This window comes from Stegastes partitus, unplaced genomic scaffold (genome assembly GCF_000690725.1).
Source record: "Stegastes partitus isolate 25-593 unplaced genomic scaffold, Stegastes_partitus-1.0.2 Scaffold1413, whole genome shotgun sequence".
Taxonomy (NCBI): domain Eukaryota; kingdom Metazoa; phylum Chordata; class Actinopteri; family Pomacentridae; genus Stegastes; species Stegastes partitus.
In genome coordinates this window covers 36463-58817 of record NW_007579144.1, presented here as the reverse complement: position 1 = coordinate 58817, position 22355 = coordinate 36463, and the positions used below count along the sequence as shown (strand labels likewise).

Here is a 22355-nt window from a genome sequence, read left to right as displayed (position 1 = left end):
GCATCAGGCTTTGTAAGTCATTCCAACTGGTGCTGAATGCAAAACACACTGGTCCGTGTTTTACTCATTTAAACATGACAGCACTGTGTAGCAAGTACAGAACATTACCAAAAGTTTTTATAAAAACGTTAACAATACAGAGATGAACACAAACCTGAAAGCATCAGGCCCAGTGAGCCGTTCATTCATCAGTTTTAAATGCAAAGCACTCAGGCGGTTTAACACATCCACCTCACCTGACACTTGACGTGACATTTGTACAACATTAGGCATTCCATTCATCTGTCCTTGCAAGCACTTATACTAAATGTTTTCTTGCCTATGTAAAGACGAACGTAGCCTCTGGGTGTGAAGAGTGAAGCCAAAGTAGAACTGCCTCAGTGGCTGAACTTTAAAACCTGCCGGGAGGCGTGAAAGCTTGTTGTCTTAACAAAATCACCCAAATCCTGCTATTTAACGGAAAGAAGAAGAAAAAGAAAGATTCATCAAATTTTCACCTTCCCAACAATCTTTGAACTACTCATCTGTGACGTGCGGTACAGTTGTGAATAGTAGCCAAATCTAAGCTTTAAATTGTGTTATTGTATCAAGAACACTTTATCCTACTTGTCTCATTTGAAAAATGTGCTAAAAGTGAATTGTTGGCGCTAACCAGATTCTGAAAAGAACACAAATTTGTGGCTCTTTAGTGCAACTGGGAAACCTTTAGAGTCTTAGCTGTGAGTTTGTGGCTGCACTGGGATGAACTGCAGGCTGTGCTTTCACAGAGCAGATGGGAGTCACACTGCTCTATAAATGCATGAATTATGGCACTATAACTTTATTATACTGCAAAAAATATGTTTTGGTGTTCTCTTTACTTTTAAGGACATTGTGCTGGTTCCATAGAGGTGCAGGACCTTATACTGCAGTGAGAAATGAGGCAACAGGAGCAGAAAACGCAGATTAACTGAGGTTCAAAAGGTTAAAGTTGCATTCTTATTATCGGCCAGCAGGGGGCGACACCTCTGATTGCAAAAAGAGCTGAGATTCCATAAAAGTCTAAGAGAAAAGGACTCCACTTCTACCTCGATCTGTTTCCTCAGTAAACATTTTCCTACTGAGTTTATGGTCTCAGTTGCTTTTTCACGTCTTATCCAATACAGCCTACTGTTAATTTTTTTAATTGTATTATTATATAATAAATAATTATATTATTTTACAATAAAATAGATGATAAAGCGGGGTATGTTTTAGAGTGTGGCTGCCTTGATATAGAGTTCTCAGTTTAGTCCACCCGTCCCCTGGTTCAAAAAAAAAGCAAAGTGATGATGGTCAAAATGCCAAAGTTAAGGCTATAATACGTTACTAGGGTAGAGCGTATGCAGAACATCCAGCCCTAAGACAGATCCGTTTTTAGGCATATTGATAGGTTTGGTTTAGTGAGTTTTGTGTCTCCACCTAAATACAAAGGAGGTGAATGCTGCTTTGTCTCAGGTGCTCAGAGCATTTAAAATGTTCACCAGCAACATCTGTTCTCACATCCAGTATCCCATCCACTGTGGATATCAGTCCACTGTCTTTATGTCCTCAGTAGAAAGTATCTGTCAGAGTAGAATGTGCTCCTTTTATGGACAGACTTTGTTTTGAGCTCAACTCCGCTCTGGTCTCAACTTGTTTGTGTAACGTAATGGTGAAACAGTGAGAGCCTGAGGGCGACTGAACTCGTTTGTCAGGTGCAGTTTATATACGGGCACATTATGTTGGTGTAATAAGATTAGAAAGTTTTGACTTGGGGGTTAGCGGTTAGATTTTTGCTTGATAATTTCGTATAATACACAAAATCAATTTAAGGCTGCTGCGAAAGAAAAAAAAAAGTTAATTGGTGTCCCCCAGAGAATGGTTTTGAAAGCCCTTTTTGTAATTATCCTTTATCTCTTTGAGCTGTGGTCCTTTTCTATTAGCGTCTGAATGAGCCTGGCTGCGTTTCCTCTTCACCTCTTTTAGAGAAAAGTGTGGTGATGGAGGAGAAAGAGGGAGAGAGCTGCAGAGAGACGAATATAAATGTGGACAGGAGTAGAGTGAACTAAATTCTCTGGAAGGAAAGAAAACGAGGCAGATCTAAATACTGTAAGAGAAACAAAAGACGTGACATTGTGTGTGCGTCGACTTTCAGCGAATTTAAACATGCTCTAACAGCCACTGGGGCAGATGTAAATTTGTTACACCTCGCAAGTGTAAGGCCTCCGTGGCAAGAGAGGATTTTATTTTTGCGTATGTTTTCCCACAGCAGTTATAGCTCAAGGCTCTGTTTTTGATTCATGACGGTGCTTGTAGATGAATCACGCAGTGGAAGCCGCAGCTGAACGCAGGCCATGTCAGAGAAATACCGCTGTACATGTGCTCTCCTGTTTTTATAGATCACCCCTCTTCAGAGGCCCGAATGCTGAGCAGAGAATTTGTACAAACACGATGCGTCACGACACTGAACCCGCCGCTGACGTCCTGCAGCTTTCACTGCACCTTTTCACAAAACACCAGAAATCAGAGCGGTTTCTTCATCCGTCTGCTTATAGAGACACGTTTTAGCGAACCGCTCTGCCCGTCAGACTTAGACCGCTGCTCTGATTAAGTGATCAAGTCATAATGCAGCCCTTGAAATGTTGACGTTAACCTCCCCCCTCGTCACTTCAGCTCATCTGCTCTCTGTGGTATTTATATTTCCTCCGCTCAGACAGGTGAATACATGCATAAACTCTAACTTGTTTATCCATGTCCATCCAAAAAAAACCACATGTAAATAGAGTTTGGAAAGGGCGAAAACGAGATTAATTATATTTAGGCCACATTAGTAAAGCCTTGAAAATCCTTGACAGCCTGTGGAGTTGAATAAAAACAGCATGCTATGTTCAATAGGTGACCTTGAATGTGTTTCTTAAAATGAGAAAACAGCGCTCTGGATGAATTCATATTCTCGGCTGCTTTCAATCTACTGCAGCAGACGTTTTAAAACCAGTGTTGGACTGCACCTAAAAAAATGTGCCTGTTCCTGTTCATTCACCCATACAGACCTGTTCAGATTGCCTGTTTAGTTTGACCAACAGCTCAAATTTGGAGGATATTCAGTTTATTATAATATAAGACATAGAACAGGTGGAAATTGTCACATTGGAAAAGCTGGAACAAGAATAGGTTTCTAACTTTTCAATGAATAATGATTCAAACATTTGAATACTGTGTTATGCTTTTTGAGGTGTTTGCAGTTCTTTCCAGTTCATGCAAGAGGAGCAGCTGTCTTTGGTACCAAACTTAGGTCAGATAAAAGTACCAGTGCAGTGTGATGTCCATTAAAGATCCCATGATATGCTTTTTGGGCTTTTCTCCTTTATTTTGGTGTGTCAGAGCTTCAAACTCACGAGGCCCAAATTCCACTCCAGAGCGAGTTTTTCTCTCCTGCATTAATGATGCTTCTTACCTGCCTGAGATGCTTCAATTAGGTTCAAGGAGTTTTTTTCTGTTTTATTTCTGTCATTTTGTAACATATGTACATAACGCCTGCCTCGCCGGTAGTTTGGTACCCGCTATAAAACAAATAATGAGCAGTTTCTTCGCAATCTGCCTTTATTTCCTTGCTAGAACCACATCCTTATCCTTACTGATCAGGATTTAAAGAACACAACAAGTGCTGCTGTGCTTTCATTAAGCCAGCTGACCAATCAGAGCACAGCAGTTTTTCGGTTGGTGGGCCTTAATGGAGCCTTTTAGACAGAAGGTGGAAACAGGTGAAAAAGATTGTTTTTTGAAGCCTGTAAACGTTCTTGGAGACCCTCAAAACAACGTTCGAAACCTGTAAATGTGCAGTTTACGCTCTTTGATCAAACAACAAGACGTTGCTCAACTCATTATTTGAATCAACTGTTGGTTTTAGGCTTGAAAGTATGTGTTAAAATCACAGGAACAAACTGAGGCTCTTGACTGTCTTTTGTAGACATTGTGTTGTTTCAGTACAGGAGCTGCTTTATTTTGATTTGTCCGTGAACACAGTCAGTCAGTAACTATTTGTCTTCAAGGTCTGATTAAACAAATGCACTTTAATTGACATTTAAGCTCATTCGACTCTCCTTTGTTCTGCTTGCAGCCAGGCTTGATTATTCCTAAACTTCTCTTAAGAGGCTGATGGATTTGTTTAGATAAATGTAGGTTTGTCTTTGCAGCCGTCTCTTTTCTCTTTGTTCACTTACTTTCTTTCACGACACTTTGCAACTGCCAAAGTGCTCACAAAGTCAAGTTAACCTTCAGTGTCTTCATGCAAAGTCTTGTCATCTACACCAGTGCTTCTCAGCCGAGCTGTGGTGTCAGGAAAGACAATGATTCTTGGGTAAATGATGGAAGATTTACAGCTACAAGAAAGTACAGTTTAAGTCTTCTAAGAAGTTCCATGTAGGCCGCACACCGAGGGGTCTGACATCCATGTAGGTCAAATCAGAATAATACTGTACAGTCATACAGCTGCTGGTTTCACTCTCATCGGAAAACATGAGCGCCGTGTCTCATATGACTTGACAAAAATCCGAAGTAGGACGCTGAGCAGGTTTCTCTTTTAACTCGCCTCCTGTGTCCACCTGCAGCAACAACGGCGCGAACGCGAGATGAGGAGGCAGCAGGAGCGCGAGCAGCGCCGGCGCGAGCAGGAGGAGAAGCGTCGCATCGAGGAGATGGAGAGACGCCGCAAAGAGGAGGAAGAGCGACGGAGGGCCGAGGAGGAGAAGAGGAGGGCCGATCGAGAACAGGTAGGAGCCAAACTCACAGAGAGGGACAATAAAGACGGAGCGAAAAAGTGATGTATGCAAAGATCTTTTTAAAAGTAGTTCAACAGGTGGGCACGCAGCTAAACTGAAACTTCACATCTTATTCATGTGCAAATTATAGAAAATGTAGAGCTAGTAACGGGATGACTTAAGAAATCTCATGTTTGCTCTGTAAATATGAGCTTTTCAATACAGTCATTCAATCACTGTTCATCAGATTTTTAAAATAACTTCTGCTGGACCATCTCTGATTGGTCTGAAATTTTTATAGCATAAAATATAGGTATTAATAAAGATATCTGGGAGATTTTAGATTAATATACCAAGTGTTTCCCAAGATATACATTTATTTAATTTCATGCTGACCCACTGTAATGTGTACTCAAAGATGGGACTTTTCAGAATGGTTGAAACTGATCTTGTTTTTGATATTTTTTGACTAAACTATAATCAGAGATTATTTGATCTACTTGTCCAGGTTTGCAGATTCTGAATCAAGACAAAGTGAAAATGTCTGACTGTTATCTTTAAAAGTTCTTAAGAAATTTTTGTTCAAAATTCCAATGTGCAAAAAAATCAGGCAATTTAAAAAAAAGAAAGAAAGAAAATATCTCGGAAAATACTTGATATATCAATCTAGAGTTTCACTGATACCATTTTAAGTAGAGTTAAAGTGAAAAAAAAGCAAATCAGAGATGATTGAACACAAGACCCCTAATGATTTGAGATCACACTCATTTCCTATTACTGTTGATTTAATTAACTTTTTAAAAATATATTTTAAAAGAGCAGTTTGCTTCGTAGACTCTTGGTAAAAAAAATAAATCCTTCCCACTACAGTCACCTTGAAGTTGAACTGTGGAAACTGAGGCCTGATTTTGATCATTTTATTTATTTTACAAGTATTTTTTACATCATTGTCGTGAGGTTTTGAACAAAATCTATATGTTGCTATGAGAAATTGTAGATCTTGTCACCATATCCTGCTCCACTACATTTTGAAGACCTTCCTCATAGTAAATACTGTGTTGTTTTCTGATTTTAAACTAATGGCGGCTGTGTTTGACGGACAGGAGTACATCCGTCGTCAGCTGGAGGAGGAGCAGAGGCACCTGGAGATCCTGCAGCAGCAGCTGCTCCATGAACAGGCCATGCTGCTGGTGAGTGTTGGAGTGTCTTGTTCAAACCCTGGACATCACTTTTACATTTACATTTTTTCCTTATAACAATATAAACGATTTTTATGTATTCTTAGAGTTTTGGCCACATTTTCTTATTTCCCTTGCCTCTCTGAATTCCCTTAATGCTATTTCCATTTGGTTTTATGTCCCCCTGGTTCTGTTTTAATGTTTCCACAACTACATCCCAGGTTGTTAAATTTCATATTGCAGGTACGTGTTATTGCACTATTATACAAGTTCCCCTGATTCTGTTTACCTTCCGTTCTAAACCAAGTTTTTGGGAATTACTTGTGATTTTAGTAGATCCGAGGGGAGCCATTAGCAGTCGAGGTCAAAACATAATAAGTATTTTCAGGTTCTGGAGACGTCGGGATGTTTACAGGTTGAGCAGTGATGACGATGTCGTCACCAGGAAACTAGTCATGCAACGGGAAAGAGGGTTTCCCCTGTTTTTATTCCAGATGTTACAGGTTTCATGCACATGGGTTATTTAAGGGGTTTGTATGACTTGATGTTGTTCGTTTTTAAAGGATTCTGTTCCTCTGGGAGCTACAGAGGATATTCACATAATGAAAGGATATGACCAATCACATCCCCACTTCCAGTTTCACACCATCACTTCATCATTGGCTTCGTTCTCTGGCGCCGACACAGTCCCCATTCATAAATTTAGTTAGAAAAAAATCATGGGTCCTTTCCATCATGACAGGCTTTAACACTTCAGTTGGGCTGATTTAAATTATAAGTATTAAAAAGTTTGCTTTGAACATTTCAGAGAATAAATTTTATTCATTTGATTTAACAACCTCGAGCTATATATAGATGTGGCTTCTGGCAATGGGCTGAACTATCCCAATGAATGATACTGTAAAACTGTATTAATGGTTCAGTGATTTTAATACTTATGACCACAGTTAAGTGGTCTAACAGGCCTGCAGTTGGACACATGACATGTTTTTACCACCAGCTGTTTGAATAGTTGGTTTAGCTATTTTTTTTCGGGACTGTAGGAAATGTGTTACCATTTGGAGAGGGACTGAACAGTGTTTTTAAGGTTTTAAAAAGCAACACCTTCACCAAAGTTATTCATATTTGGTGACTCTCCACTGCAACTCCCCTGCGATCGTATTTATTAACTAAAGTTTGATTTCAAGCTCAGTGTTTTAATGGGACAAACATATTAACATGCTCAAATTGTACAAAATCTTCTATTTTTAAAGAAAGAGCTGCTAAAGAACACCAGTGACACTGAGCAAACAAATGGGGAAAAAGTTGGAAAATCTGTGGTTTCTGAGGCGCTTCAGCAGCATAACATTTGCGCTTCATCCATTTGTAGAACAGATTAGGTTGTGCTGAAGAGGTTGATCAAAAAGTTACGAGACGGTGCCCACATACATCAAAAATGTTACCTGATTTAAATTTGGCTGTGTGTACAACAACACAACGCTCCGGGAGCTTCTGCAGTATTTGTAAAGTTCCCTGGAAGTAAACATATGAAGCACCATCTCCAACAGATGGATCCTTCGGTTTGAATTACATTTTGGAGAAGAGAAGGAAGTCACAGGGAGCCACATCTAGTGAGTTGGGCCAGTGGGGAGTGACAATTGTTTTGTTTTGGCTAAAAAAAAAAGCCACCTGTGTGTAATCACCGTGCTGTGACTGTGGAAGACTAATTCCTGCTGAAGTACCACGTGAATGTTGGGAAAAAGAAAAAAAAACAACTACTGTGCTCCTGGTGTGTTCCTAAACTGACATCTTGTCCGATTTGGGAAACCGCAGGCTTTTCCACTGTTAAAACTGCTGTTTCTTCTCTGGATGGTCGCCACAGACCCCTCCTCTAATCACTAGTCATCATCCTGGACGTTAAGGTTGGATCATTCCGGCTGCTGACTGACACAAAATGTCAAGTCGTCTTCTCTGCTCCAGTTTGAGATCCATGGAGAAGAATCAAATGGTCACAGAAACACGTGTTACAGATTGTGATTCATGACTGACACGCACCACAAACAGTCTCAGAACTTTTTGATCATCCCTTTAGTAGTTTAACTATAATGCATTGGACTTGAGTTTCTGTTATCTAGTAAAACAATCTTAGAGAGATAATATTGAATCCCTACTAACTTTGCAGAGCCAAATTTTCCATTTCTTGTATCTGAAGCACTGCCTTTGCTAGCAAATAGTAAATGAAAAGCACTATTTAATGTTTTTAAGTATGAATAGAAAAGGAAGAAATGAAATAGGAACTGAGTGCATGGAAAAATACATGAGCTTCCACCTCCTCGACTAATACTTTATATACAGTCCCGTAGGTCCAGTTATGCCCGGTATCGCACCATTACCATGTCATAGTGACGCATAATTGTGTACCACATCAAAGGTCTTAAAAGTAAGTAGCAAGTAATGAGGAGTTTAACATCTGAGAACATGCTTATTTGAATCTTTCCTGAGAAAAGTGGTTTGCTGTCATGCAGATCAGGTGGATTTAACATGTGGCTCTATGTGACTGGTAGGTATAAATGTTTATGGATAGAAGAAGGAGTCACCTAAATGGGTCCCTAAACATCAAAGTGTTGTGGAAACCTTTCCAAGCCTCTTTCTGTTGGTGGCTTTGGTTCAACTTGACCCTCCCTGTACTCAGGAGTACAAATGGCGGGAACTTGAGGAGCAGCGTCAAGCCCAGAAGCTCCAGAAACAGCTGCAGCAGGAGCAGGCCTACCTGCTATCCCTCCAGCAAAACCAGAACCCGGATAGTAGCAAAACAGCACAACAACAGAGCACCAAGCCTCCACAGGACCTTGAAACCCTGCAGAACCCTGAGCCGGATACAACGAAACAACCGCAGAGCGTTGAGAAGACGCGATCCAGTCCGGTTTCCGGTCTGGAAAACACGGCAGAACCCAAGCTGCCTGTGGCTGACCTTCAAACCCCCGACTCTGAGCCGGTCAGAGAGGTGAACTTCAACTCGACGCCGCCACACTGACTGCTGTAGAACGCTTCCTTTGCTTGTGTGTACTCACTCCCACTGCTTTGGGTGTGCTGTGGACATGGTGGTGGCTCGCTGGTGGTGTGGGGTGAATGGATGCTTTGTAGACGAGCTGTGTGACTAGAATTCATCATCTTTTTCTAAACTCACAAGTCTAATAATTAAACAGGTCCATGATGCAAATATGCTCGAGTGATGCTGGACCAACAGCAACAGGCCTCCTTGATATTTAGATCCTGTGGAAGACGCTTCTCTTGTTTGAATACATATATAAGGTCGGTGCTAGACGTCTAAAGTCTCAAGGGAGTCTATGTGTCCTGGATGTACCATCATATACAAATGAGCAGCGCGCTCATTTTAATGCCCCGGAGCTCTTTAATTGGCCCTATTCTCGGGCAAAAGACCGAAATTGTTTGACATTTAATCTCCTCCCAACATGACCACTGAGTTTTCTGTGAAACGCTCACCTGAACAGCTCCGCCTTCTCAGCGAGGGCTCTACTGCTCCACTAATTAGCCTCGCTGTTGTCTTTGTCACCATATTAATGAAGCTGCTGTAATAACGAGCCACCTCATTAGTCCACACTGCGACTCCCTGTCTCTTCCTTTTTGGCGTCCTGGTGTTCCCATTTAGTGCCTGGTGGGGGAGAAAGAGAAGAGAGACACAAATCCAAAAGAAAGCTCACAGTCTAAATCATGCACGTAGGTTTCTTTTTTTAGTTTAGATGTTTTTGTTTTGTTTTTTTGTTTTTTTTTTTGCAAAGAAATGCGTGCCAGTTTCACAGGGCAGTGCAAGAACTGCCAGGATTTTTTTTGTCAGAAGTTCACCTTGCTCAGGGGATTCAAAACACTGGCAGCCATGTTAGAGGATGAACAGTAACAATGGACAGCAGGTGATTGTAATGTCCACGTTGGCTGCATCAGCAGAAGGTTAGAAATATTCAGACAATAATCTTGATTTAACTTCTGTTTGAGACACTAATAATATCAAGTTTGATGGAGAAATAAACTCAAATTGTGAGAATGACTTTTGTGTATGAAGAAATCTGGCTTGCTTGCAGTGAAATTTCAGACAGAAGAACGCTCTTTCACCCACCACACCAAGCGTCACTTACTGCGGTGAATCAGTGTCCTGGACCTCAGTGTGTGCCCTAACCCTTCTGTTTTTTACTCCACATGAAAAATGCATGACACTCTCGCTGGTCATGGTGCTCTTGTCCTTCTAGCAGGTTTGTGGGAATCTTGTGGCGACAATAACACTGCTGCCCTTGAGGAGGTGCTCTGTTGTTCCTGCTGCTGTGCCTGAATCAGCAGATGACTTTCTGACATGTTTGTACTACTGCTGGTACAAATCGTCTCTTCTATGTGGAAGAAAACTAACAAACTGTAGTGTGTCATGGCTTCTGTCCTTTATGTCCTCTTTACGTACTGACTCGCTGACCTGTATTCTCAAGCCACCGCTAATGCTGCTGTCTGTGTTGTTCCGTAGGCTGATGAGCGATATCGGAAGAACATCCAGGGTTCTCCTCAGGCGGCTCAGACCAAACCACAGCAGCCTCCGGTGCCACCACGCTCCGAGTCTTCATACCCCAATGGGAACTCGGCATCTGAGGCGCCTGCCATGCACCGGCCTGTGGAGCCACAGGTATCAAACATAACCTATTCCCTCTCGCTTCAATGACTCCTTCATCTTTAGTTCACAGCTGTTGAACAGAGGCAGCGTTCTGAGTTGCTGCACAATGGGTTGTTTGTCACCAATAACAGTGTGCTGCCGCTTTTTCTTTCCAAACTCTACAGTACATGTACATGGAGCCATATGACCTGACTGTATGTCATATGATGCCTGCCTTGGACTTTGATCCAACAATAGCAATCTAGCTGTTTTCCTACCTCTCTTTTCCGACCGACTGAAACCGCAGTGACTCTTGTGTTATTATTTCACACCTAAGACTTTCTTGTGTGGTTTTCCACTGTCAGGTTGTATTGGGAAGTGGCTACAGGGAATGCTGACGCAAGTGCTGCAGCTGAAGCACGATTAATAGCTCATTTTTCAGTGTACACCAGGTCATGGTCATTCATGCCAGCTGAACTGAAACTTTGACTGATAGGGTTATAGGGATGTCCCGATGTTCCAGATGTGTTTTTGCCCCCGGTCCGATTAAAGTGATTTAGTATTTCGTATCTGCTGTCAGTCATGGACAAAATGAGTAGACCACCGTTGTTGTCTTCAATTTCTTGTTCATTTTAATGTCTGGTACAACTAAAGGTACATTTATTTGGACAAATATAATGAAAACAACAAAAAAAGCTCAGAAGAGTTTAACGTAAGGGCTGCAAGGTGGCACAGTTGGTAGCACTGCTGCCTCGCAGCAAGAAGGTCGACGGTTCGTGTCCTGGTGGGGTCACCGGGATCTTTCTGCGTGGAGTTTGCATGTTCTCCCCGTGCAGCGTGGGTTCTCTCTGGGTTCTCCGGGTTGTGAATGTGAGTGTGCTTGGTTGTCTGTCTCTAAGTGGAGCCCTGTGATAGACTGGTGACCTGTCCAGGGTGTCTCCTGCCTTCACTCTGAGTCAGCTGGGATAGACTCCAGCCCCCCGTGACCCTAGTGAGGATTAAGCGGTGTGTAGATGATGGATGGATGGTTCTTGCCGCTTTAAGCAAACTTTACCAGTTACACTTCATCTGTGAATGTGCCTGTCAAAGAAGTTTAAATTTTCACTGAAAACACTGAAAAGCTTGTCATTGGCCTTAAGCCCGAAGACGTCTCACGCGGAAAACTTTTTAACCGTAGCTTTATAACGGTTTTTCCTATGAAATTAGCTTATTTATTTATACATTATGAACTTATTTGTAACCTTTTCTCTAACTTATCATTCATGAAAATATTAATATCTTTGACCCAAAGACATGACATACACTGTACATTGTACTTCAGGATATGGGACATCCCTGGTAATAACTGGTTTGGATCTAAAATTTACTGTTTTTAAAATATGGCTTTCCAAAAACAAGTGTTATCTGGGCGCAACTTAGCCCCAGCAAGGGGTGAATTGAGCCTTTGAAGAAAACATGTTAAGGGTAAATCGTGCCATCAATTGTGTTGAAGTAAAATTGAAAAATGTTTACCTTATATAATGCTATATCAAAGGAAGACAAATTCAACACCAAATTATTTATATTATTATTTAAATTATTTATATTTACTAAATGCCAGAATAATGAGAGAATTTTTAAAAAACGTTTTTTAAAGTCAGAAGTTGACATTCACCAAGACTATCCATCCATCCATTATCCGCTGATACCGAGTCCCAGTCAGATACCATTTTCTGATGGTAGATTAAAGTTGTTAAGATCAATCCCATGTATATGCTTGAAAACTGAACAGCTGCACTAAGCTGCATTAAGAAAAAACATGCATTTCTATATCTAAGCTGTTCTTTAGTGTTATAAAGGAGTTTACGAACTGTTGTAAAGCTTCAGAAGGACATTGTGTGAAATGTAGTGTTGAGAAAAAAGGATGTCCTGTGGCTTCACAGGCTCCAAAACACGGTGAAAACCTGCATTCTCCACATGTATGTCAGAAACTGTTGCAAGTTAGCTGTAGTACCTGGTCATGCCAACAGGTGGAGCCTCTTACTGTTTGACACTGTGGCTACCAGAGCATGTGGTCACTCAGACTTTGGGCAGGTAGGGTTTTAGCTAGCGATGGCCACTATGACAAAGACTTCTATGACACTTAATGTCCGCCTGCCAGAGCTTGTATGTTTAAAACCAACCGGGACTACCTGGAACACATAATGTGTCCTCTAAAGCAGCCAAATCACAACAGGACAAATGTCCACCATGCTCGATTTGTCAGTCATTTACTGATTGATTGATAATGCTCAGGACTGTCGTTCAAGAAATTATTAAAAATTTGCATCCCAATTGTTTTGCTACAAATTGTGCTCTGCCTTTAAGATACCAGTGTGACAGCAGATGTGTGGCTGGGCTTAGGTTCTTGCTAATACTGATCAGTTAAAAAATCGGGACATCCCTAATTACAAAACATCTGATATATATATTTAGAACTTTTGTATTTCTATGTTGGTTTCCTTATGAGTTAGTGCCTGACTGGAGTAGCAATTGCAGATAACTCAAGTTTGGCTGCGCATGCTGTGACAATCAGCCTCATCAAACCTCAAACTTTTCCTTTTTTGTTCATAAATCTGCCATTTTTATTATGTGGTAAGGGCAAATTCGATTTTTTTTAAAGAGGATGCTATCAGTCTGTCGCTGCCAAGACTGGCCATGCTTCTACTGAATAGATTTATGATGCTATCACTTTCCGGCATCTACTTCATGGTGTGAACGGGATTTAAAACTTGGCTCTCCAAAATGCTGTTTCACTGAAAAGGAATGCTGCTCTGTTTCTTGCTGTACCTTTATGATTGACTCTTGTGTATTTCACACTCTACTGTTTTCTTGTCAAAGTCATTCAGTAAGTTTCTCTCTTTCAGGTGATTTGTGAAACACTTGGTGTGAAAGCTTTATTAGTGCTCTGTTGATGAGTTGTGCTGCTTTCTGTGAGTTTCCTCCTTCTTGCTCTGTGTCTTTAGCTAAACTCTTTTAGGTTGTTTCATCTGGATGTTGGATCCAACTTTGCTGAACTTGAAGACTCTTTCCAGTCTCTGGGTTGTCATCACTTCTATTTCAATCTGCTCATTTGAATAACTAAATTGTGGAACTGCACTAAATCTTGAAGCTAATGATGGATTGTTAATTTTCAGACTGAAGAGCTTTTTTCTCTCTCTTTTTTTTTAAATCAACACAAAGCCAGCGATTGTTTGTGACAAAAGTGTTTCATCAAAAAGAAATCTTCCTTGTTATTAAACTTTTTTGTGGCAATGAAAAGGAAATGATTCCAACCCTCCTCTCTCATAATTAACTCTTTGATTGACGAGGTGTCCTCCCACAAAGCAAAAATACTTTCACCAAATGTGCAGTTGTTAACATCACTTTATCTCCCTAGATGTGCAAATGTGTGTTTTTACGTGAACACGAGGACGTTTGTCTGGTGGCATGTTGGGGTTTTGTACATATCTGCTCTACATACTGTACCTCCATATTGTGTACTGGTGATTTAAAACATCCATAATTCATGGGCACCCAGATTTACAGCAGGGTGACTCAGACAGCATTAGTCATTTTCCCAGAGAAGGATTGAACCCACTAAGCATGAATAATCACAGTTCATTGAAGTCAATCTGTTTTGAATATGTCACACAGATTAAATTATACAGAAGTGATGCTGTAACTTGGTAAAAACGGGGCTGATGATGTAATTCGCTGGTGCGTTATTAAAGCGTAATGTTAAAAGTGGATTAATCAGTTTTCTGTCATTAGCAGCGAATCATCAGGCTCAGATGTGCTGTTGTGTTTTATCATTGTTACACACACAGACTTCTGTCTGTACTGACGCACTTGAAGTCATCTGATTAGAGATAATTAAATACAAGTCGTAATTTCCAAGTGGCAAGGAACTCTTGAAGTACTTGTCATTGAGCTGGAGCCAGTTTGAGCCCCCCTGAATGAAGCTGGTATATTTTCGTACCTAAATGACAATTTAAATTGTATGATGTATAAACCTAAACTGATGTGACACCTCTGTCTGGTTTGATTTAAACAGCTACAACTGACTAGTGAAGGATAGGAGAAGATTGTGATCTTGGTTTACATGCATCCAGTCTCAGAGTCACATGCTTTGTTGCCCCAGCCATGAATGTGTGCATGCTGCTGTGTGCAAGCCTTGTTAATGCAGTTTGTCCTAATGCTTGGTTCTAGTAATGCGTTCTCTTACGGCCTCAAACTGGTGAAACTGAGGTTTTCTCACCTTAAACAGTAACGATATGGCAATGTCCAGTCTCAGTCAAGGGTTAGACTAAATTCAAAGCAGAATATATACTGATGTGTCTCTTTAAAAGATTAATTTCTAAATAATAATAATAATAATCACCTAACTGAGGGGAAAAAGTGTTAGAGAATTGTTTAGATTCTGTAAAAAATGTTTTAATTCCCATCCCAGTGCTGTTATTGTTGTATATAAATGTTGACATAATTCCCTAGAGGTAATTAAAATGACCACACAGCAGATTAGAAAGATTAAAATGACTCAGTATTTGTGTCAGGATGCACTGAGCTTCACATCTTCACTCATTGCCTGTGCATTTTGTTGTTATTGTCTGTTTTCATGTGTCACTCTCAGAAGTCAAAAGCATGACATGATACCTGTTGATATTCGGGCTGCATTTTTTCAAATTAATTTGTTTAAAGTTGTAAGTTGGAAAAAGCTTTTCCAGAAGAACCTCTGCAGCCTGGGTGACAACAGGTACAACATGTATGTGCTTTGATTTTGTGAGTGTTCTTTCTGTCCTCCTGTTGCACTCTAAAATCTGGGGTTCTTTAGGGGCTTTGCAAAGATTTGGAAGCTAAAACATCTGCAGGTTTTATCTCTAAACATGCGCTGCAGCTGCTGATTTCACAGATAAGTTCTGTCTTTGTAGTCGGAGTCAAACGTACAACCAAAATCAGCTGCTGTGCTGTTGATTCAGTATTTGACAGCAGTAGTTTCTAACCTGGATTCCTGTATTTTGGAGCACTGATGATTCTATATTGAGTTCTATCAAGTCAGCATGCCAGGTTTTAAGTGGCTCAGTGTCTAGATTGTAAATCAACGAGCTCTGGGCACGGGTGACCAAAATCAGAGCTGAAAGATGGTCTCCATGAAGAATCCCTCTCACCCAGCTAATTTAATGCCACCAGTTTAATGTGATGGCTGCAGCAGCGAAAGGTTAAACACCCCCGCAAGAGATTAAACACGTGTCTTCTTCCTTCCTCTACTTAAGAGCTCTTCAAAAATCTATCATTTAATTACAGTCTCTATATTTTCCATCCATGTCAACTGCAGGGCTGAAATACACAGCAAAAGCCTTAAAATGAAACATGTCAGCAAATAGGAGGTAGACGACAGCCCCAATGTAACGTCCTGTCATCCTATGAAAAGCAGCAGCAGAAATAGTGCTCTGCTAAGTGAGGAAGGGTGTTTTTTTGGCATCATTTGTGAAAGCAGGGTGAGCTGTTGCCATTAATTGAGAGTACCAAAGCAAGAAGAGTTGATCACTAATGTGTCCTCTGAAAAGACACTTCCTACTTGATATTGTTAGTTGTCAACGCGATGCTGTAAACTCTCCCTTTGGTGCACAAGCTGCCAATTGTCACTGTAGCTGTGGTGCCATATCAGAATGAAAGCATGACAAAAACTTAACAGACCTGTGAAGCCAGGATGCCACAACTGAGAAGGGCTAATGTTAAAGCTTCATGTCAGTGGTTATAAAGCTTTTACGAAAGAGTCGGTCCAACTCAAATCATCACATTTTTATTTCTGCTCGACCGACTTAGATTTTTTTTATAGCATTAAATATATATTGTTATATAGATAGTTGTTTAATTTTAGATTGATGTAGCTAATACTTTCTGAGATAAAATTAAGATTAAAAAAATAATAATAACGTTCAACTCATTTCTTATTCAATTTATTTATTTATTTATTTTTCTTTTTTGTGTCCCAAGTATTTAGATTAAGAAATTAGAGATTCTGTGTGTTTTGTTTAGCATTATTATGATCTAAAACTACGTATGATCCAGAAAATATTACTAGTTGGCTTCTGCATTATCAGTTTTTCTATTAATGTGTGTTTAAACATTTTTCATGACGGCTTCCTTTTCTTTTTTTTTTCTTTTTTTTAAATATTTCGACTCATCCATAATCAGAGACTGTTTGATCTAATTGTCTAATATTGCAGATTCTAAATTGATGAGATAATTGTAAAAATTATCTGTAATAGTTCCTCAGAGATTCTCATCCAAACATAACTTCTTCTAAATTTCAGTATGCGAAAAAAAGGTGCCAAAAGTGGCAATATTTCAAAAGATTTAATATTGGAAAGCACTCTTTTAAGTATCCAGAGTTTCAGCTGATTCTGAGGTAGTCTAGCAGAAGGCCCCTGATGGTTTGAGATGGAAAAACCCAAAAGGCCTGCTCAAGGAACCGTTTTTAGAATCTGAAAAGCTCCAATCTAACAAGCGCCTAAAGACACCCTGAGCCCCCTGTCCTTGTTTGTACGCTGCATGCAGACTGACCTGTGCTCCCCGTTGTGTTCTGTTTTTTTTTGTCGCCTGGAAGGTGCGTTCCCATCTGGCTGCTTTAAAGAGCAGCAACAGCGTGGCCTCGTCAAACTCCTCCACTTCCGCCCCTCCTGTTGTGTCGCGGTCGCACTCCTTCAGTGAGCCGCTTGTCCCTAGCTTTGAAAATCTGCACCTTCACAACAGCCACGAATCTCACCTTCACCCTCCATCATCATCATCATCACCATCCTCCTCCTCCTCATCATCATCAACGCCTGCACGCACTGACCCACAGCCCATTCCCCAGCCCAGGCCCTCGCCCCACGAACCGGCCCCTTCAGAGGAGGTCCCGCCCAGGGTAAGGATAGGAAGAAAGACCCCTCGCTGTGGTCTGCTAGCAGTAGTTAGAGACCAGGCACAATTTATTCAACGACTGACCAAACAGAGCTGATTCCTCATTACTTTAACAGCGTCTCGCCGGCTGCCTGATTATGCAATATCAGCATCAATAATTCATTCTCTATTAGTTTTTCTATCTTGTTAGAGAATCATAGATGACTTTATTAAACCCACATTAAATTAGTATAAAAGTTTTTCTTTAGAAGCTGGTTGGTCAGCCCTGAATCCCCCTGAATATTTTTTTAACAAACCATTTTTTTGTTACCTTGCAATAAGTTTTGGAGTCCCTCTGATGCGTTTATAGTTGGTATGTTGGTCCAATCCAGTTTCTGAAGCCAGTTTAGGGAAACACTCTGCAGAATCAATGGAAAAGAAAGACGATGAGACACTTGACATGATGCCTTTAGTGCTCATTCGTCATTTTTTAATTCTGGTTTGCAGTCTAAATGGCTGGAGCAGCTTTGTCTGGCTGTGACAGGTGAAGCTGTAGATGTGCTACCAAGACACCAGAAAGTGTTCAGAAATGCAGTAGCTTCAATGCAACGCTCCAGGCAGCACAACTATCACTGCACACACATAAGTGCTGCATGCAGTCAGTGTGAGAACCATCAAAAACTAAAAAAAAATAATCAACGATCACACCAAAAGCAGAGGCACAACCACAGTAACAGCGACGTCGTTTAGTGATTATTACCAGAGCTGCAGTGAGGGAGCTGGTGAACCATGATGCTGCGTTTCATCCAGCTCAGACTTTCTGTATGCATCAGGGGAAATGTTATTGCAAGGCAACAAAAAAGTATTGCAAGAAAGCACAAAACTTTTCATGAGGTAATGCAAAAATAATCCTCAAAAAAATACTCGCCGTGACCTTTCGGAGCCCCCACAGCTGGCAGCGTTAAATCACTTCTTTACTCAAAAACTAAGTTCTGTGTCTGCCTTAGGTTATGTGAGGAAATCAGATACTGAAGGAGAATTTATTCCCTTTGATGCACAGAGTGTAAGAAGAGGGAGCTAACATCATGCTGCTGATCAGTGGTGGCAAAAAGAGAGTTAGCTGTTGTTAATACGAACCACAACAATCAGTCTGTGGCCTCTTTTTAACCCACTGAGACGATGCTGAGCAGTAAGACAGGTCGAGACAGTCTGGCTCATGCTGCTTTTTCTTCTCAAACCACTCTAATTTAGACTTTTACTGTTTGACCGCAAAATGACATAAAAATAACTAAAAAAAAGAAGAGAAACATACGCAAAGAGTTCTATACTTTCTACAACAATGTACAGGGTGCTGTGGCTAAGTATAGAGAGACAGGAAAGCCATGTGGCACTGCCCACATGTGTGGGTAGTCCGAATCCAGATAAGTTAGAAAAATCTAAGTTCAGTCTGTAGAGCCAAAGTTAGTTACCCACGAGAAAAAGAAACGGTCTGTCCTGAAGAACTGCAGCCAAGACGGATCACAACCCCGACAAGACTGAAGTGTTTGTAGATGATGTAAACATCTAAATCACAAGTTTTACAATACTAGACCTCACAAGAGCCTGGAAATAAACAAGAATGCTACTAAAGAAGAATTGACACGTCATTAACATCAGTTTCCATTTTGTCCCAAACTTAAACTTCTAAACAAAAGTGTGCAAGAGTAACGGCTGGAAGTTCTGTTCTGCACGGCTTTGTTGTTCTGCTCTTTGGATGCTGCTAAATGTTCTGCATTGGCTTTATTGAATTTACATGTGACTCACTGAGAGGAAAATGTGACTGCTGGTGTGACTGCTGGCCGCTGGAGTGACAGTTCTGCTTTACAGTGGTGCTCTGGGTGTCTGAGGCTGAGACGAGGTTATTTTGTGGTGTGTGAGTGGAATTTCAACTGTATGTATTTTACAGAAGTACCACATTGCATTGGCCTGCAGATTCACACATGCATGTCAGTGGGATAAGAAAGAGCAGCAGCACTCAAGATGGGTAGAAAACGAGCAGGAGTGACTGGAAAGTGATAAAGTTTATTTCACTATTGTTTAAAATGAGAGCTCGTCGTCAACAAACCAGATTTTTGTCTAGTTTGTCTAAAAAAACACTGAAGAGCTATGAATACAGTCAGTGTGTATGCCATCAGGGTGTAGACAGCATATGGGTTATGTGGTGAAGTCAGCCTGATGTGGTGTAGTTTTGCCATTTAGGGCTGCTGTGATTTTGATGGGTTGACAAACAGTGTTTTGTTTTTTGGGGGGTTAATATTCGCTGTACTGGTGTTTACAGAGTCCGTATGTATAAGCTCGTCACTGTTTTTATCATAAAAGGTTCCTGTCAGGACAACATCAAGGTCGCCGGTGTTGTCGAGGCGAGACTCGCCTCATCACCACGGCAACGCCTCACACGGCAGCCATGCTGTGCACCGCAACGCTGCCAGGTAAATCCTCCTCACCGTGGTCTTTGCTTTTGTCCCTTTTACTTGTAGCCACTATTGTTGCTGCTTAATCTCTTTTTTTCTCAAGATAATTATAATATCTCCTCTCTTCAAATACGTCCTGTGGTTTGGAAGCTTAGATTAGTTTTGTTTATTAGGATCCAAATTACCAACCGCAGCAGCTATTCTTTAACAAAAAGTATAAAGAGGCTGGAAAGATTGTCTGAGGATGTTGTTTGAATGGACTACCTGGTTTCTATCTTATTTATGTGTAAATATACTGGATATTTGTAGGATTATTTTGTTTTTGTTTTTTTTAAAAAAAGATCTGAATAAAATGCTTTTTATAAAAAAAAAAAGCTTTGCCAAATGCTTCATAAAAATGTGAATGATTTGACATGTGAGTCATATTTGAAATGTAAGAAATATAGGAGAAATAAATCCAAAGGGTCCAAAAATCTCTCATTTGGATATCTATAAAATAAGTACAGAAACCTAAAAAATCCCTGAATGGTCATAAATTGGAAGAGCACTTATAAAACATACATAAACATTAAATTTGCGTTAAATTACAAATGCAAAAATATATAAGTAAATAGAACTGGGTCCAGAATAGAGCTCTGTGGGACTCCACTGGTCATGTTTTTAGAGGACAGTGTACTGGTGCGTTTTCTGTATTTATTTAAATGGAACAATTCTGACACATATGAGATCTCAGGAACTTAAACTTCTCTTCGTTAATGTGGCGCCTTCAGGAGAGGAGCCTGAGTGCTGTGCAGCAGCAGCAGCATGAATCCAGGCTGCTGTTTCCAGCTATGCAATTAAAAAGACATGAAAAAGAACGACTTTCTCAAAGACTCCGGGAAAAACACTCGCCTTGTTTGGAAGATGGATCATACTCGATGCACTCCCCGTCTTCACTGTCTGTCTGTGCAGCTACAGTCTTTGTCTGTGGAGCTGAGTGGGAGGGTTTACGTAACAGTGCGAGCTGTCGAACTTTGTTGTCTCCACTTCTTTATTTGTGTGTGAGTGTGTGTGTTTGCACGTACATGCTCAGTTTGCTGTTTCCAAACCACAAGTCTTTTCATGAAATTCTCTATGTGTCATCTCTCACACTTCCCCTATCGTGCTCTATTTTTTCCTAACGTCTAGATAGAACGTATACTCCGTGTGTACTGTAGTATTACTTATTTTGCACATTTGCACTCTGTTACACGGACATTAGCTATAATCTAATGGTCATTTCAGAGCTATAATTTTGTGTGTAGCAGAATATTTATATGTTGAAACCACATGTTACGTTGGCAGTCTGCTATTCCCTGTAGTTTACAGTAGTTGTGGATATAGTACATGCCCTGTGTTTCTTTCTCAGTATTTCTTAGCAATTTTTATCTAACCAAGAACAGTAAGGGAATTTACAAGCTTTTTTTTTGTATTTGCAGTACAAAAAATGATGAAGATATCATGCATTATGTAAAAGTGATAATAGTAACAACACATTCAGTTGTTTCCTAGTTTATTGTGTAGCTCTTTGCACTTTCTTCCCACTTAAAAAAAAAAAACAAGTATATTGATGCTCTGTGTCAGAATATCAAACCCACCCAGTATTTTCAAATCAAATCACACAGTACAGTGCCTGCAGCATCCCTACCATTTTAAAAGTTACTGCCTGTGTAATAGTTTCTCTGACTTTCTTGACTCTGGTGTCTGTTGCCTCTGCAGTGCAGCGGAGCCTCGGCTGCTGTGGGAACGAGTGGAGAAACTGGTTCCCAGACCGACCAGTAATAGCGGCAGCGGAGGCTCCAGTTCCTCCAGCAGCTCCAGTAACTCCAGCTCTCAGCCCGGTTCTCACTGTGGCTCTGGAGAGAGGTTCAGGGCCCGCTGTGAGTCCACGCACACTTTAACAAATCAGCACTTAGAAAACATGCAGGAGGTGAACAATATAACTGAAACACCTCAAAACACAGTAAAGTAAACAACACCAGGAGCTACACAAACACATGTAGGAGAAATCCCACATTCACATTTGTAGATATGTTCCAGCGGTGTCATTTTATAGAATAAACTGACCTTATCACCTCCACCTCCTTCAGCCTCCTCCAAATCAGAGGGTTCGCCCCTCCAGCGGCCAGAGAATGCTGGGAAAAAACCAGAGGAGAGGAGGGACTTGGTCAGGCCAAACAAACCGGCGGTGAGAGTCGACTCAAAGCTGACTAGCCAGCAGCTCGCTAGCTGGGATAGATTTAGATGTAGAACTCTGTGTGTGTGTGTGGTGACGGTTACATGATGGCGTGAGGGTTTGGCGTGGCCTGACTGCATTGTGTCATGTGATCTCGCCATCCAATTGAGTGACGCGACCAGATTTTGTGAAATGGTTGTTTTATCTTTGGACTGAGCTCACTGGCTGACGGGTTTTCTGCACTTATTGTTTGCTTTCTCTCCACTG

The 22355-nt window shown here is 40.8% G+C and overlaps 1 protein-coding gene across 2 annotated transcripts in view; it reads left to right on the top strand.

The window, feature by feature from the left end:
- Positions 1–22355, top strand: part of LOC103370377 (mitogen-activated protein kinase kinase kinase kinase 4-like) — a 129290-nt gene that overhangs the window by 87885 nt on the left and 19050 nt on the right. The window contains exons 13-20 of one of the 2 annotated variants that reach the window (XM_008299407.1): positions 4608–4769; positions 5861–5947; positions 8607–8918; positions 10440–10595; positions 17170–17469; positions 19803–19912; positions 21632–21792; positions 22003–22100. In XM_008299407.1, coding sequence (XP_008297629.1) covers positions 4608–4769; positions 5861–5947; positions 8607–8918; positions 10440–10595; positions 17170–17469; positions 19803–19912; positions 21632–21792; positions 22003–22100 — 1386 coding nt within the window. The remainder of the gene's footprint in view (positions 1–4607; positions 4770–5860; positions 5948–8606; positions 8919–10439; positions 10596–17169; positions 17470–19802; positions 19913–21631; positions 21793–22002; positions 22101–22355) is intronic. The other variant, XM_008299408.1, reaches the window with a different exon arrangement.